Source organism: Cervus canadensis, chromosome 1 (genome assembly GCF_019320065.1).
Source record: "Cervus canadensis isolate Bull #8, Minnesota chromosome 1, ASM1932006v1, whole genome shotgun sequence".
NCBI lineage: Eukaryota > Metazoa > Chordata > Mammalia > Artiodactyla > Cervidae > Cervus > Cervus canadensis.
Genome location: NC_057386.1, coordinates 118,523,144 through 118,539,346, shown reverse-complemented (window position 1 = coordinate 118,539,346; position 16,203 = coordinate 118,523,144). Strand labels below are relative to the sequence as shown.

General features: G+C 46.2%; 1 protein-coding gene across 5 annotated transcripts in view; it reads right to left on the bottom strand.

Annotated features, from left to right (window-relative positions):
• Window positions 1–2,902: 2,902 nt before the first annotated feature.
• RPH3A (rabphilin 3A) overlaps window positions 2,903–16,203 on the bottom strand; it is a 265,132-nt gene continuing 251,831 nt past the window's right edge. For all 5 annotated transcript variants that reach the window (XM_043439517.1, XM_043439522.1, XM_043439527.1 and 2 more), the window contains 7 exons: window positions 14,911–15,020; window positions 10,977–11,103; window positions 8,962–9,018; window positions 8,111–8,265; window positions 7,478–7,559; window positions 6,092–6,188; window positions 2,903–5,105 (listed from right to left, as the gene is read on the bottom strand). In XM_043439517.1, the coding sequence (XP_043295452.1) occupies window positions 4,975–5,105; window positions 6,092–6,188; window positions 7,478–7,559; window positions 8,111–8,265; window positions 8,962–9,018; window positions 10,977–11,103; window positions 14,911–15,020 (759 nt within the window). In that variant the 3' untranslated portion in view covers window positions 2,903–4,974. The remainder of the gene's footprint in view (window positions 5,106–6,091; window positions 6,189–7,477; window positions 7,560–8,110; window positions 8,266–8,961; window positions 9,019–10,976; window positions 11,104–14,910; window positions 15,021–16,203) is intronic.

Genomic DNA, 16,203 nt, shown 5'->3' with positions numbered 1-16,203 from the left:
GGGTAAAGCGGTCTGTAAGTGCCAATTAGCTGTCTTTCTGAATCACCCTTGTCTTAACCAGTTCATCAATTGACACTCCCCACTTCTTCTGTGTAACATATTGACTTATGCCTAAGACATTTGGAACCATAAAGGGGATGGGTATCCATCTATGTGACACTCTGTACATACATTCGGAATATATGTTTATCAGAGATTCTGTTTGCTCCCAAATGACTTTTGGGCAATCATACATATTGATGAAATATATACTTTTGACAAAATATATGTAAACAAATCCTTGTTGTTGTTCAGTCACTAAGTCATGTCTGACTCTTTGTGACCCCAGGGACTGCAGCATGCCAGGCTTCCCTGTCCTTCACTATCTCCCGGAATTTGCTCAAACTCATGTCCATTGAGTCAGTGATGCCCCAAGGGCAAAAGAGATCTGTCCTTAGAAAACCAGCACTGAATTCTTTGGTAAGATGTAATAAAGCCAAGTTCCCTAAAACACTGCGTAGAGTTAAGCACAAGGGAGACAACTGTGAAAGGACTGAGGGCATAATTGGAAAAATCCAGAATTAGGCCCTCCTGCTTTCGCACGTGGCTTTATGTCCTTGTTTCCTTTAAAGAAACAGGCACGGGAAATCACAGATGGCTCATTCTTGTGGGTTTGTTTTTTTCTCTCGTGTGTTTTATGTGAGACAGATTATACAGGATTTCAGTCAGGGGGTCTGCCTTCAATGAGACGGTCTAGGTCTTCTTTGAACGACTGGGAAATGAAGACACATCTGTGGGCCTGGGGAACCAAGTGAGAGAATCAGGACACTGATGTCCTGCCTACAGAGCTGAAGACCCATAGAAGGAAGAGACTTGCTCAAGCTCATGAAGCAAATTTGGGCCAGAGCCAAGCAAAATACTATACCTGTTATGTGCATGGACAGCCATTTCTGTTTCCATGGTGCTTGGATTATTATTATTAATTAACCTTATCAGGCAAGGCCCCTGGCAAGTCTGACTGAGCTGAGGTTGGGCCAGCCCAGGGGGGTTCAGAGACCTGGGTGTTTAGTCCACTTGGCTCGTGCCCAGCTTTCACCAGAAGCCACCAGTCCCTCGATCTTCACCTTTGTCAACCCGGAGGGGAGACCAGACCTTGACAACTTGGCCTCACCTATTTGAGGTCTTTATTATTGTCCCCATTTTCCATGTGAAGAAACTGAGGCTCAGCTGAAGTTCCACAGCTAGGAAGTGACAGGATCTGAATGTCACATTGAGAGGATTAAATAACTGGTGTGCTTTCCTGGTCTGGTGATTTTTAGGACACAGCATCCCCTCTTATGATATATTTGGTTTCAGTGGGGACAAAGAAAATTAGTCAAGTTAGGTGTAATGATATATATGAAAACTTTCCTCTTGTATATTCATCTTAGCCCGTTAAGGGTGTCCCCATGCCCGGGTAAGGAGATGAACCATTTTAGAGGTAGAAATTAGGCTTCTCTTCAGCTGCTCTGGACTTACCGGTGGTGGATGCCGGGTTCTGTGGAAAGTGAGTTAGTTCAGTCACTCAGTCATGTCTGATTCTTCGCGACCCCATGGACTGCAGCATGCCAGGCTTCCCTGTCCATCACCAACCCCTGGAGCTCGCTCAAACTCACGTCCTTCGAGCTGGTGATGCCATCCAACCATCTCATCCTCTGTCGTCCCCTTCTCCTCCTGCCCTCAATCTTTCTCAGCAGTAGTGTCTAGTGGTGCATCATGAGCTCAGGAAAGAGTGGTAACTCGGGTCTCTGCCATTCCCGAGAAAGCTCTGTGGCCCTAATGGACACCTCTCTCCTCCTGGTGGCAGCTGACGGAATCGGAGGCAAGATGATGGACTTTTAGGGCAGAGGTTTGCAAAGTCATGATGGAGGTGGGAAGACCAAGCCATCAAACAGGAAATGTTTTCAAACACATCTCTGGTCCCCAGGGTGTAGCAGAATCTGAAGGGAGCAGAGAAGGTGGCAGGGCAAACAACGGTAGTTTGAAAAAAAAAAAATCTCCCCAGGTGATTCTAATATGCCAGCTTCTGTTCCCAACCTTGAAAACCACCCTTTTGGGGATGAGAAAAGGAAACTGCCTCAAACTTGGCATGGAAGAGAAGTTTCCCTTGGATGGAACTGTCAGCTCCTTCTGAGAGGTAACCAACCTTCCTGATGAGTTGCTTAAGCACTTTTGGTATAAGCTGAAAAATTTCATTTGCAGGGAGTTTCCAAATCCTTCTGAAAAGTTAGTTTACTTACTAGCTCACATTCAGGACCAATGAGAATCTCAAATGAGGGGTCCTCTCTGAAAAGGCTCACCGCAGGATGGAAAGTGCTAGAATACAAAGGAGGTGTTTGGTGAGTTGCCTCTTTGGATTGGTGCGTTAAGAGCAGTGCACACAGACAGAGTCCACTGATCTAGCTCCTTTCCTGGCATTGCGGCCATGAGACGTTGGGTGTGCCATTCCCTTCTCCGGACTTTGGGTTATTCATCTGTCAGATAAGTGAGTTGACTGAACTAGACTCTGGCTCAAATCTGCGGTCTCTTTCAGCCTTGACATTATCTGATTCCACAACCACTAGGTGTTTTTCCCCAAGGCTGGGCTAGGCAGGAGAAGAGGAGGATGTTCCCTTCTTATTGAGTGGACACCAGCAAAAAGCATTCTTCCAGAAGGGTGTGAGCTCAGCCAAGTTGGCTGGAGCCCACCTTTCCAAAATGAAATCCATCAGAAAGCACACTTCATGGACTTGGGGACCACATCTGCCTTGTTCAGTGTTGTAACCCCAGTGGCTGCAACACAGTAAATGTGCATTAAATACTGACTATCTGAGTAGGCATCATGCATGTCGGCGGGAAGAGAAAGCTTCCAGAAACCAGAGAGGACAAAAGCCCAGGCCACCGGTTTTCCTGGATATTCCTACTTTATTTTTGGCTACATCATCACAAAGAAAGGCGATGGGTGGTTCTGCATGCACCAGAGGGCGTGTGTGTGTGTGTGTGTGTGTGTGTTCTAGGCAGGAAGGTACTTACATCTGTCAGGGAGGGGGCGCGCCTGGACTGAGGCACTGTGAGCTAGCCGCATGCTGAGTCCAGCGCCAATACCAGCGTTAGGCCTGGGCAACACAGCCAGCATGCTTTCTCCTAAGGGCAAACCATGAGAAGGAGGTGGGCTGAGTATGGGCACCAAGGGGGCCCCTGGGGAGAGAGAGGGTCAGTGGGGAAGATGGCAGCCAGGAAGCTGCTGGCCATCGTGGAGAAGGTGAAGTGCCTGGCATCTAGAAAATGGTTATTCAAGGCAAGAAATCGATGCCTTCCAATGACTTGTCAAGGGAGCTAGGAGTGGAAGGCCCTGAAATGGAAGGCTAACAGGTGTGCGTTTGGAGACAGTGAGGGTTTTAGTGTCCATCTGGCTACTTCTGTAGAAAATGGTGGGGTTTTGGAGAGAACAGGGTGATTTTCATGGAGGAAGACTTACTGGAAATTGAGGGAAAAAAATCAAACCTTTCTTGCAGGGCACTAGAGATGACCTGACCTCAAATCTTATAAAGTTTGGCCTCATTGCCTTTTCCTCTTTTAAAACAATTTTTTTTTTTTAACTTTTAGAAAGACTGAACAATCCAGGATGGAACAAAAGCCTTTGGGTCAGGATCTGTCACTTTCTAACATTTTATGTGCACGATGATGTTTTACTCTCCCAACACAATGAACAGGGCGCAAGAGATAAAGAGACAGAGAGGGACAGAGAGACCAGAGGCGATTCTGAGTGAGACGTAGGATACAAGAGAGTCAGAGAGTCAGAGGGAGAGAGAGAGAGAGAGAGAGAGGGGCGGGGGTGGGGGGGGGAACCGGTCACGTGTTCATTTAACTAAGAGCAAAGGAAGGAGAAAGCCGGCGGCTTCTATGGAGAGGCCCCCTGGAAACCAGGGCTCTGGTTTGAATACTTTCTGCGCCCACCTGGGGAGGCCAGGGGCCGAGAAAGGCCCTCTACGCGGAGCGTCTACACAGCTTGCTGGAGGCTGCCATGCACCGGGGCAGTGCTAGCGAGCGGCCCGAGGGCCAAGTCCACCCGGCTCTGCCAGGGGAGAAGGGGTTACAGGAGCACGGACCTACCTACGTGGTGGTTCAGCATTCTGAGAGGAGGCGAGGAGGTGAGCCTGTGTTAAGAGATACGTTTTTGCTTTTGCTATTCTATCCCCACAGAGAGGGGGAAAGAAGGGGCAAGAGGTGGGGGTGGAGAGAAGAGATAAGGGGGTGAGGAAGAAAGAGGTGAATGTGGCATCGGGCGAAAGGAAGGAGAAGTGGGAGAGGGGTGGTACAGAACGGGGCTAGTTTCTGCTAGGAAGCAAATAGGGAACACTCTGAAAGAGGGGGGCTACCCAGTCCCTTGGGATATTCTGCATGGTCATTTCTTGATGCATCTAGAGACGGGAAGTGTGTTCCTAGTCACTGGAGAGTTTAAACACACGGGTCTGTTTTGTGGCAATTGAGTGTATGATGTGAAGAGGTGGGGGGTGAGGGAGCTGGGATGCTCCATTTCTGTCCCAGGGCTCATCCTCATGACCTTGTCTGGCTCTGGGGACAGCTGAGGGTATAGGTGGATGGATGTTAGGTGTGTCCAAGGCCAGGAGGGTCTAAAAACAGTCCTAAATGATGAAGAGCCTCTGTAATTCACCCAGGCTGAGAGGTTGTTAAATGAACAACCTCCTTGTGAAATTCTCCCCATCCCTACGGCCCCATCCGGGAGGGATCAGAGACGGGCTGGATTCAGAGCCCGCATCGCAGCCTCGCGGAGAGCGGAGGTTATTGGTGGCAATGTCCGCGGTGCAGGAGAGACCTCAAAGGCAGGTTCCAGGAGGGATGGGTGGGGAAGGTGTTGAGAAGAGAGATCAGAATGCAATGGGCAGCTGGGGCAGGCTGGGGGTGGGGGTGAGGGGCACAAGGTTCGGGCATGGAGTTGGGGACCTGGGCGCCATCCTAATCACTCGACACATGGTTCTCATTCTGTAGCTGGTGCCAGCGTTCAATCTTCTTGTCCTTGTTTTTCAGACACTCGTACCAGTGTTTTAAGCGCTCTCCCTTGGCTGAGATCCCCAGCTGGCAGCCTCCTGGAGGACAAGAGGGAAAGACAGGGCAGGTGGTTGGAGTGGAGGGATGCACGGGAATCTCATTCTAGACCCAAATGTCTAGCTGGGGGAAAACCTACCACCAAGCAGTGACCAACCCCCGTCCCCCCAGCCACTTGGGATCCATCCTTTCTCCTGGAAGTTGTGGTTGGGATGTTATTATTACCACTGGTTTTCTTTGTCTACAGACTCCCTGCTTAAGAGCCTGCAACGGCTCCCTACTGGGGCATCAAGTCATAACTACATTGTCTATTTTTCAAGACCTTCTTTATTTTTTTTTAAGTCTTTATTGAATATGTTATAATATTGCTCCTGTTTTATGTTTTTGGCATGTGGGATCCTAGCTCCCTGACCAGAGATCAAACCCACATTTTCTGCATTGGGAGGTGAATCCAGAGAATTCTTAATCTCTGGACCACCAGGAAAGTCCCCAAAAACCTTTTGAAAATCACCACTCTGCTCACTGAAATTCTCTCTCACCACTTGTGGGGACTCATCATGCATTTCCAAGGAGTCAGTTTCATCACCCTGATCAATCCTGCCTACACTCCTTTGCTGGAGCTGTATCCATTGTCTGGAATTCCCTCCCTGCTCCACAGGTAATGATGGTGCTTCCTTATTATTTGGAGGGGGATTGGGAACAATAGAACCTTCATCCTGAACTTGCCAGTAGACTAAGGAGATGTCCTTTGCACCCTATTTTCTGCAGAGGCCACACACTCCTCTCCTCTGCAATTGTTTATTCCACTGGAGGTGATTTGTTCAGCAAATAACCAATCATGATCCAATCTTCCCAGCTTTGTAACCCAAATTGGACCCAAATGAGGACCCTGGGTCCTGACTTTGCATTTGGACAAAGCAATTGCCAGAGTAAAGCAGGGTCCTCAAACCTCTGCATCCCTGGGTAAGGCTCTCTTCTCTTGGGAGGATAGAGGATAGCGTTTTGCCCGGGAGTTGGGAGCACTCACCAATGTAATCATTGGACTTGCCGATGTCATAGTCCCAGACTGAGATGTCCAGTGACTTCTTCGCCAGGTCACTGTGTTTGATGTCATAGAAAAATTCCTAGACGCAGCAGAGGAGGGCATGTGAGTGACAGGGTTCTCTGAACCTTCAGCATCAGGAGCTAAGAGGCTGAGTCCTAGGGGTGCTTGGACCAAGGGGAGGCCCTTGTGTTGGCTATTTGGAATCAAGGGGGCCTTTACCCCAGGCCTGATAATCCGCTTTCAACACACACTCTGTACAACAAGGCCGCCCAGGCCCTGTAATTCTCTTTTCAATGACTGCTTGAAGTTGGGAAGACTGGTGGGGTTTTTCTAAGAAGGCTGATTCTGCTCACATTTCCTTGAAGGTAGACAGACATGAACCCAGTCCTTCCATTCCGATAGCTTCTGAAGTGGTTTTCCTCCCTCTTCATCACTCAGAGATTAAAGGTAGTTGAGGTTTAGGTGTTTATATTTTCAGATAACCTGATTTTTTCAATAACTCTTCTGCCCAATCATAAAGTTCACTCATGTTCACTTTTAAAACAAACATGGAAGCAACCCTGGCCTCCCTACAAAAACCCAAAACCAAACTTGTAATCTATCTACCCAAGAATGACCACGGTCAACGTTCCCCATGTGTGACCATATTGGTGTATGTCTTAAAAAACCAATGTGAATATTAATTTGAATTTTATATCATATGAAATATTCAAATATTAAATTATAGAAATACAATATGAATATACTGTACTGTGGTTTCCTTTTTCCATTTTATAACATGGTAAAAAACAATTTTGCGTGTTAGCAGTTGTTTCTACATCACCACTTTATTCTTTATTTATTAACAATTTTTTTTTCTAAATCACCACTTTAATGGCTTCACCTACCAGCTGCGTGGCTGGACCATAACCTAGTGCCCAAGAGTTGAGGATTTAGGTCCCTGACAAGAGGAAGGAACACCTTAAATGGGTATCTGGAGAGTGGCTTTAGCAGGACTGGATGCATTGGAAGGATCTGGGAATTGAGGGAGAGGGAGAGGGCGGTGCCACCTGGGTGGCTGGTAAGGGGGACAACTGCTCCTATTTATTTCCTCAAATATCAGTATTATACACAATTAGAGTTGATAAAGACATTCTCTCTCCAAACACAGCATCTTCCCTTTGACATTCCAAATCTATAGGCTTTTGTCTTAGGCTTGATTTCCCTCCAGTGATGAGGAACTCATTCCTTCTTTAGATAATTCAAGGTGATCTATGAAAGAAAGCTTTTTCTAAAAAAATGTGCTTTACAACTTTCTAGCAGGAAATTTTTTCCACCTTCACATATAGGAACTATTATAGCATATGACAAAAAATGGGACAACCATACCTCATTAAATTCAGGATTCAAGGTTTTCTTCTTAATTTGAGTCTTGTGTTTGGCTTTCTTTCCCATGTCTGGTTTCAGCCAGCTGAGAGGAGACATAAGAGGCTATTATGAATGAAGTTTAATGAATAGGAATAGCCTCCTGATGACCCTAAATGTCCAACTAGTGTCAGGAGAATAATTAATGAACAGATCAGAAAGTGAATCAACATTAATAATGACCAGTGTGCATTAGAGCATTTACCTGGTGCCAGATGTTACCTAAGCGCCTTATGCACATTTAATCCTCAACAAACCCTAGATGGTATAACTGCCCGTTTACATATAAGGAAACTGAGGGACATGTGCCTCCAGTCACATAGCTGGGGGCTCAAGCCAGCTGTTGCCTCTGGAGTCTGTGCTCTTAGCCAGGGCTTTCTCCCAGTGGATCATTGAGAACCTGGATGATGGTGTCTGGGGCTTCACTACTGATTACCTCTTAAGCTGGGCATCTGTCTCGCTGTGTGACCTTGGACAGGTTCTTTGCCCTCTCTGGGCTTCAATGTAAAATGATCTTGGGGAAGCTCTCTAGTTCTCCATTTGCAAGGACCTAGGACCCCAGCTCGGGCCCATTGACAGGCCCCGGCATTGACTCACAGCTTGACAAATGGATCTGAGTAGCCATTGGCATCCATGGCCGCCAGGTGCACGCAGCGTATGATGCCCACGATGAGGCCTCCCTGCTGTGTGCTGTACATGAGGGACACCAGGATCTTGCCACGTTCCTCTATGTCACCAATACGCTCCACCTGCTGCAGTAGAAGAGGGTGTGTGGGTCTAGGACGGATGGGGTCCGGGAACATGGATGGTGATCATTAAGAGAGTCTGTGGAAAGTAGGAGGACTTGGGCCGGCACGAGTGCAGTTCAGCACCATGAACAGCAGAGACTCCCCTCCAACCTCCAGGGAGGAGCAAACGATGAAAGCCAAGAGGCCCAGTCCTAGGCACATGGGGGCCGGTGGCTTTATTCTGACTTAGTCACAGACTAAGTCTGACTCTGGGCATACACTGAGCCTGAACCTGATGCCAGCCTGATTCTGAACTCAGAACCCCCCATCCAACCAGTCTTCTCAAAAGTGGAGTGCCTGGGACCGAGGGCATGGCTGTGAAGCCCAACTCGAGCCTCTGCCAGATGCACAGCTTAAAGAACCTGCCCTGCCTTCCCAAGGGGCGCGTGGCAATGCCCTAGTGCAGCAGAATTACTAGAAGAGCTTCTGCAAACAAGGCCAAGGAACATGAGGGTGTCTCCTGAGGGGGCTCCAGGTGTGAAGAGCATGCTCCTGGTCTCATGTTCTAATGCCCTGGGCAAGGGCACCTCTCATTATGAACCAACAGGCAGGTGGTTTGGAGACAAAGAGTGGGAAAGGGACCAGGGAGGGAGAGAAAACGGAGATGCCAAACCCCGACTGTGGCTTCAACTGTATTTTTCCATTTTACTCAGTGCTCACCTCCTCCTCATAGAGGGCCATGCCTCGGGCTGACCCGGTGGTTCCAGCACGCTTCATCTTGAGGAGGGAGATAGAAAAGAAAAATAGCACTGTCAATCGGGCTCACTGCCCTACTCAAGAAAGACCGGAGACCTCTTCTCCTCCCCTCCACTAGCATCCAGAGCCATGAGGAGAGGTCCTCCAAGCTTCAGTCGCCCTCCAGCACTCCCCCTTTCAGCTAATATATACATATATAAAATGCTAACCATTTGAGAGACCATGTTAATGCACAACAGCCTATGATGTAGATTGTATTAATGTCCCCATGTTGCAGATGATGACACTATCAGTAAGTGGCAGACTACCAGATCCACAAAACAGATAAGGTTTTGTCTGCTCTGGTTGAAGTGGCACAGGGGTCTTGAGATCTGGTCCACCAGATGCTTCTTCCCCCATGGCTCCTTTGGGGAACAGAATGTGAAAAGCACTGGTTAAATCCATCCTCTCCCCTTCAGAGACGAGGAAACTGAGGTCCAGAGGAGAAGGCACAGTGCTTAGGAGGTCTCTGTCCTTGGTGGGACACATGAAGGGAGTCAATGGTGAGAGGGTTAAGAGCAAAGATCAGCAGGGTTCTGGGGCCAGCGCAGGCCTGCGCTGCCACCTCCGTGCCTCTGGGACTGGCTGTGTCCATCACAGCCAGATGGGCAGGCCCAGGAGCTGAAGACCCGAATCGGGGACTGGCCCTGTCTTGACCAACTGGACTCACTGAGTGAGGGGGAGGGAGATGAAGCCTGAAGAGCCAGCTTTTACCAGGCAAAGACCCAGAGGAAAGGCTTCCTTCCTAGGCACATCTGGCGATTTACTGGAGCCTGGCATCCAGTGTAAAGTTTTCCTTGTTGCTTTCTCTGTGCTATAGAACATGGTGTGGCATGCATGAGAGTCCCTCCTGAGGCTGGCCATCTGGTGGGAGGATGCTGCGGGCACCTCCATGGGGGCACTGGCTCAGTGCCCCGTGAAGAGGCACACTGGTCACTGCAGGAAAACTGGGCTACGGCCGGTGTCTGAGAGCAGAGTTACCGACTCGTGGTGTATCTTAGCAACTCCCTCCTCTTTCTGGTCCTCAGGGGGCTCAGAGGTTAAAAAAAAAAAAGAACAACTGGGTAGGTTGGATTATCTCTAAAAATACAGATTGCTAGATCTCACCCTTCCTCGCTAAGTCAGAATATCCAGGGAGATCCTCCACAAAATCTATTTTGTAAAGCTCTGGTTTTACTATCTCCAGTTGATTCTGAGGTGCAGCCCAATTGAACAGCCTGTGTGGTTCTGGTTCTTTCTCAAAAGGTGAGTATCACATCTCACAATAGCAGTTGTAATGCTTTACATGTACTCTCACACCAATCCTTAAAAGACCATATGAGGTTAGTACCGTATTTTCCCATTTTACAGATAAGAAAACTGAAGCACAGAGGGGTTAAGCCAAGGGATTCAAGTTATACTGTAAGTGGCAGAAACTGGGACTCAAACCCAGTCTGGCTCCAGAGCCCATGCTCTTAAGTGCTATGCTATCCTGCCTTCTGTGAATCTCTGCAATGCTTTATGAACTTCTTGACTGACAGGTGGGTAAGGCAGTATTATTTTCTATAGTAACAAGAGTTAATTTATGAATGCCCATTATGTGCAAGGTTGTTTTAGTTATGTCTTTCACACAACCCTCCTACGAGGCAGGTGCTGTTGTGATGCCCATTTTATAGACAAGAAAAACTGAGGCCCAGAATAGTTCAGACCCTTGGCGAAGGCCAGGGAGCAGGGACATGGCAGGGCTTTGAACTCAGGCAGACCACCCTGCCACACCACACTGCCCTTCAGAAGTGATGCTAACCAGGGTTGGAAGAAGGCATAGCCAGGAGGCAACCCTGATTTCTGAGCTGAAATCTTCACCCTCCTCCCCAAAGCTGCTGCAGCCCCTCTCCTGTCTGGCACCTGACAGCTCTATCCCACCCTCTCCCTCACTGAACCCTCAGGGCATAGGCACTCACCGGGATCACCCGCTCCAGACAGATGTTGAAGTTCTTCCTCTGATTGGGCTTCAGTTTCTTGAGGGAGAATCTGGTCTCACCAATAAACTCATTATGGCCGAATTTGTCCTCATCACAGACAGAGATTCTGTGGTCAATACAAAGGATGGGGATTTTTAAAAAAAGAGCATGTATTGAGCACCTATTATGTACCAAGAGCTGTGACTGATGATGGTAGGGAACGTAAAATGTGCACAGGAATAATACAACCTCCTATTTATTGAACAGGTATTTTTAATTTCTTCTTGATCACTGTATAACTTAGCGACCAGTAACATGCACAAAACTTAAAATTTTTAGCTTGCTGGATTTTTGAATATGCATACACCCACGTAAGCACCACTCAGACAGATCAAGATATAGAACATTTCAGCTGCCAGAAGACCCTCATGATTCCTCCTAGTCACTAACTTCCTCAAAGATAACCATTTTGTCCCCTTGGCAAGGTTCAGTGTCTTTTTTTGACCTGCATATAAATAAAATCAGATGTATGGATTCTTTTACATTTGGCTTCTTTTGTTCAACATTGTCTGTGAGATTCATCCATGTCTATAGTAATTCGTCCTTGTTTTGGTTGTATAGTATTCCATCATGTAAATATACTCTAATAATATTGCTACGTATGGGCATTTGGTTTTGAGCTAGTTCTAGTTGCTATGAATGAAGCTGCAAGGAATATTCACATTCATGTCTTTTTGTATGCACATGTGTGTGTTTCTATTGGGTAAGGCTGAGCCAAGTTTCTCCTGAGGTTAAACACACAAATTTAACCTTAGTAGAAACATTTAAACAGTTTTCCAAAGTGATTCCTCCAATTATATTCCTACCAGTAGTTTATTCAGGTCCTGGTTGTTCTTCATTCTAATTTCAATTTTGTCAGTTTTAACTTTAGCATTAGTAGGCCATAGTATCTATCTCCTTGTAGTATTAATTTACATTTCCCTGATGAGTAATGAAGCTCAGCCCCCTTTTCATCTGCTTTATGGCCATTTCAGCAGCATATTTTGCAAAGTTAGGCCAGGACCTCTTCTCACTTACTCCTTTCTCTTCTCCAAAAGCTCTTGAGTTTTCCACTTTGGAGAGGGACACTGGGGCCCAGGAAGGCTGAATAATTTTTCCCTAGTAAGGGCGGAGACGGCAGCCCACTGCAGTATTCTTGCCTGGAGAACCCCATGGATGGAGGAGTCAGGCAGGCTACAGGCCGTGGGGTCACAGAGAGTCAGTAAACAGCACCCAAGGGGCAGAGCCAGGGCTAAGCTCCTGCATCCTGGGTCACTGTGTGGTCTTCTGCCGTTCACTCTGTACAGCGTTACGTACGCCAGAGACACAACAATGGCTACTCACGAGCAAGGTACCTCAGGAGGCCCAGAGGACCAGCTGAGGCATGGTAATTCTTCCTGACATATACTAAGAGGAAGGAAGGAGCCTCCCCCTCACCAAGGCAAAGGGGGCAGATGGGAACTAACAGCACCTTGCTTCTAGGCCATCAGCATTTGTTGAACGAGTATACTCCAATAAAAAAAAAATTGCTGAACAAGGTTCATCGTTCTAGAGGGTTAGAACACCCTCCTTCTGAGCCCCATGTGTCCACACCATTCAGCCAGTAGGGGTGTGAACAACACCATCCTTTCTACAGGACAATGTGTCTCCAAAGACGTAAAAATAGTCTTGACCTAGCAATTTTTGACCTAGCAATGCCACTTCTAGGCATTTATCTTGAAGACATAAGTGCAAAAATATGTAACTAAAGATCCTTACTACAGTTTTCTTTGTAATTCTGAAAAAGCAGAAATAACATAAGTATTCTATAATGGGGAGACATCTTAAGAAAATTATGAAATAGTCCTGGAAATGTTAACAGTGCATATTGAAAATAATGTTGTAAATACTCACCAGGGAAATGCAAAAACCACCATGTGACACCCCTACACACTCAGCAGAATGGCCAAAGTGGAAAAGCGTTGATGAGGACGTGGCTGGAACTCCCATACATTGCTTGTTGGAGTGTAAAAACAGTTTCTGCTAAAACTATGGAAAACTGGCAGTTTCTACTACAGTAAACATATACATATACTGCGGTTCAGTCATTACACTCCCAGGTGTGTATACGACAGAAATTTATGCGAGAAACAGCTACTAAAATAGCAGCACTACTTGTAATAGCCCCAAACAGAAAATCAACCAAATGCCCATTAACAGTAGAACGAATAAATGAAACCATGTTGTATCCACACAATGAAATACTAAATAGCAATGAGAAAGAACAACTTACAACTACACACAACTCGGGTGACTATCACATGAAAGAAGACAGACGTAAAAGAATGATGTGGTATGATTTCATTGTATAAAGTACAGAACTAGACTAAGTGAACCTGTCCTGTTAGCAGTAAGGGTGGTGAACCCCCTGCGGGGAAAGGTCCTCACTGAAAAGGGACACCAGGGGAGGGCTTCCGTGGTCCAGGGATGTTCTGTTTTCTTTTTTTTTGTTTTTGTTTTTTTTTTTAAGGGAGTTTCAATATTTTTAGTATTATTTATTATTTCAGTATTTCAATTCTATAACAAGAGATGTATGATGAGGTGGTGATTCTGGGTGTGTTCTGTTTTCTTAACTCAGTGTGTTCACTTTGTGAAAATTCATCTATCTGTACACTTTTCCCATGTGCACTTTTATAAATGGATGTTACACTGCTATAAAAATGTGTGCTTAAGGTAATTTTGTAGCTGATAGGAATGTAGTTGGAACAGCCCCTTTGAAGAGCACTTTGTATGTCTTGTAAAATTAAAAAGACCCACACCCCATATCCTGTGATCCAGCAAATATTCCTCCTTGATTTCTATCCTAAGGAAACACTCATTGAACACAAGGAAGTGTGAGGGATGCTCACTGAAAATTTGTTTATAATAGAGAAAAGCTGGAAGCTGTCTAAATGTCTGTGCAGAGGGAACTGGATAAATAAAGTGGTAAACAGTCATCTAAAACTTTAAGATATGCCAAACAATATCATATACTGTTTATAGACATAATTATGCAGCTGAAGCATAGGATACGCTTGGGAATGATACCCATAGAATTCAGAATAGTGGTTAGCCTTGGGAAGGAAGAAGAAAAGGGGTGGGGGATGGACTATACAAGAGGAGCTTCACTTTGCATCTGTAGTGCTTAATTCTTTACAAAAAAGAACAGAAGCAAATACAACAAAATATTAAGGTTTTTGAAAGACAGAGTATTGCATTCATGGGTATTTGGTTTTTTTAATACTCTGTAAAAGTGTTACTTGCTCAGTCATGTCCCACTCTTTGCGACCCCATGGACTGTAGCCCTGGAGGAGGGCATGGCACCCCACTCCAGTATTCTTGCCTGGAGAATCCCATGGATAGAGGAGCCTGGCAGGCTACAGTCCATGGGGTTGCAAAGAGTTGGACACGACTGAGCGACTAAACCACCACCACCATGTACGTACATAATGAATATACACACACTCACAGAAGGAGAAAAGAGACCCAGGCTGGGGAAGGGACGAACATTTAAAGGCAGCTTTGTTTTCTCAGCAATTCTTCACAGAAGAATATACTCATTTATTGTGTGCTAAGTCGCTTCAGTTGTGGTCCATTCTTATAAACATTTTAAAAAATACTTAACTTTATTTAAAAAAATACTTTTACACACACACACCCACACACACACACACAAACACACACGCTAAACCCAGATGTCTAGACATCAAGATGTTAACAATTTCACTTATCTTTACTTTCAAAAATGTCTACTTGAAGTAGATAACATCTTTCAGAAGTAAAACTACCCTGAGTGTTTTAAGGCACAGCTCCTGGGGACCGCGTGTGCTTGCCTGCCCAGCTGTGCCCCGTCTCTGCCCTCCCACCCAGCAGGCACCTGAGGGTCTTCCTCTGCATGTCCTCGTCTGTGATGCCATGGTAGACCAGAGTTTCATTCCAGATGGGGTTTCTGGTGTTCCGCAGGGTTTTTGTACGAAGCTTGTTGGACTAGAACCCAGAGAGATGGACAGACAGACACCTGCCTCAGTGGGGAGCCAGCCCTGCAGCCACATCCCTTGGGCTCATTTAGAGCTGGGTGACTTAGGAGTCCACTCCCCTTAGGAGTGTCCAGGGGTCTGTTCTCCCAAGTACACGTTCTCGGGGGAGTTGGAGTGCAACTCGGGGGAGTTGGAGTCAGGCTCTAGGGTGCATCACCAACACTGGACAGTGGGCTACTCCTCCTTGCAGGAACTGGGCCCTCTCACTGACCTTTTCATAAAGATTAGAAAGCTATGATGTCTTTCTTTGAGAAAAATGATTATTTCCAGGACAGGGAGGCAGAAATGAGAGTCACTCACTCCTAGGCAGTGAAGACATAATTTCTGGGGATATTGGGATGATTCTCTCAATTTCCCCAAATAGCATCCTCCATGCTGAAAATTCCTTGGAGGGGACAAAACTTTTCTTTTTACTTTAGGAGTGAAGGCTAGAAATATACCTGGTGACAAATCTAATTCGTACTAACATGTATGACTGATTGGATTCTTCAGCAAAGTAGGTTTGGATTTAGTGGGCAAAGGAGAGTGTCAAGGAGAAGCAAATGTCACTCAGATTAGAAGGAGTAGTGGCCAACTAGTTTGGCCATGGCCAGATGGGACTGTCTTGTCTTCACTTGATCTTAGCCTAAAGGCTGAGAAGCGATGGGACTGTCTTTTCTTGATCTAAACAAAAAAAGAGTGAGATAGTGTGTGTGATATGTGTGTATGCCTGCACACATGTATGTGTATCCTTTTTTGTCTTATGGGGCATTTGATACTTACAGAAATTTTTGAAAAGGCATTTTCCTAAGATCACATGTATAGTATATATCAAGTATATAGTCAGCTTTGTTTTTAGGACATTCATGTCAAATGAACACAAAGCAAAAAATAAAACTCAAGAAGGCACACTTTCATTTCCAGCCTTGTGTTCTGAGGGGGTCAATGCAAAGAAAGGAGAATTAATCCCACTTTTCCTCCCCAGAGCAAAACAATGATCAGCAGGTGAGGTGGAGTGGGAGAGAAAGGTAGGAGGGATGTGGGCCCATTTTCGCTTAATGATAGAATATTTTCCAAGTTATCTGGAGAGGGTCATTCATCTCTTTTGAGAGATGTTTGGCTGAGGCACAAAATGAGTGGGGGAGGTGACCGTG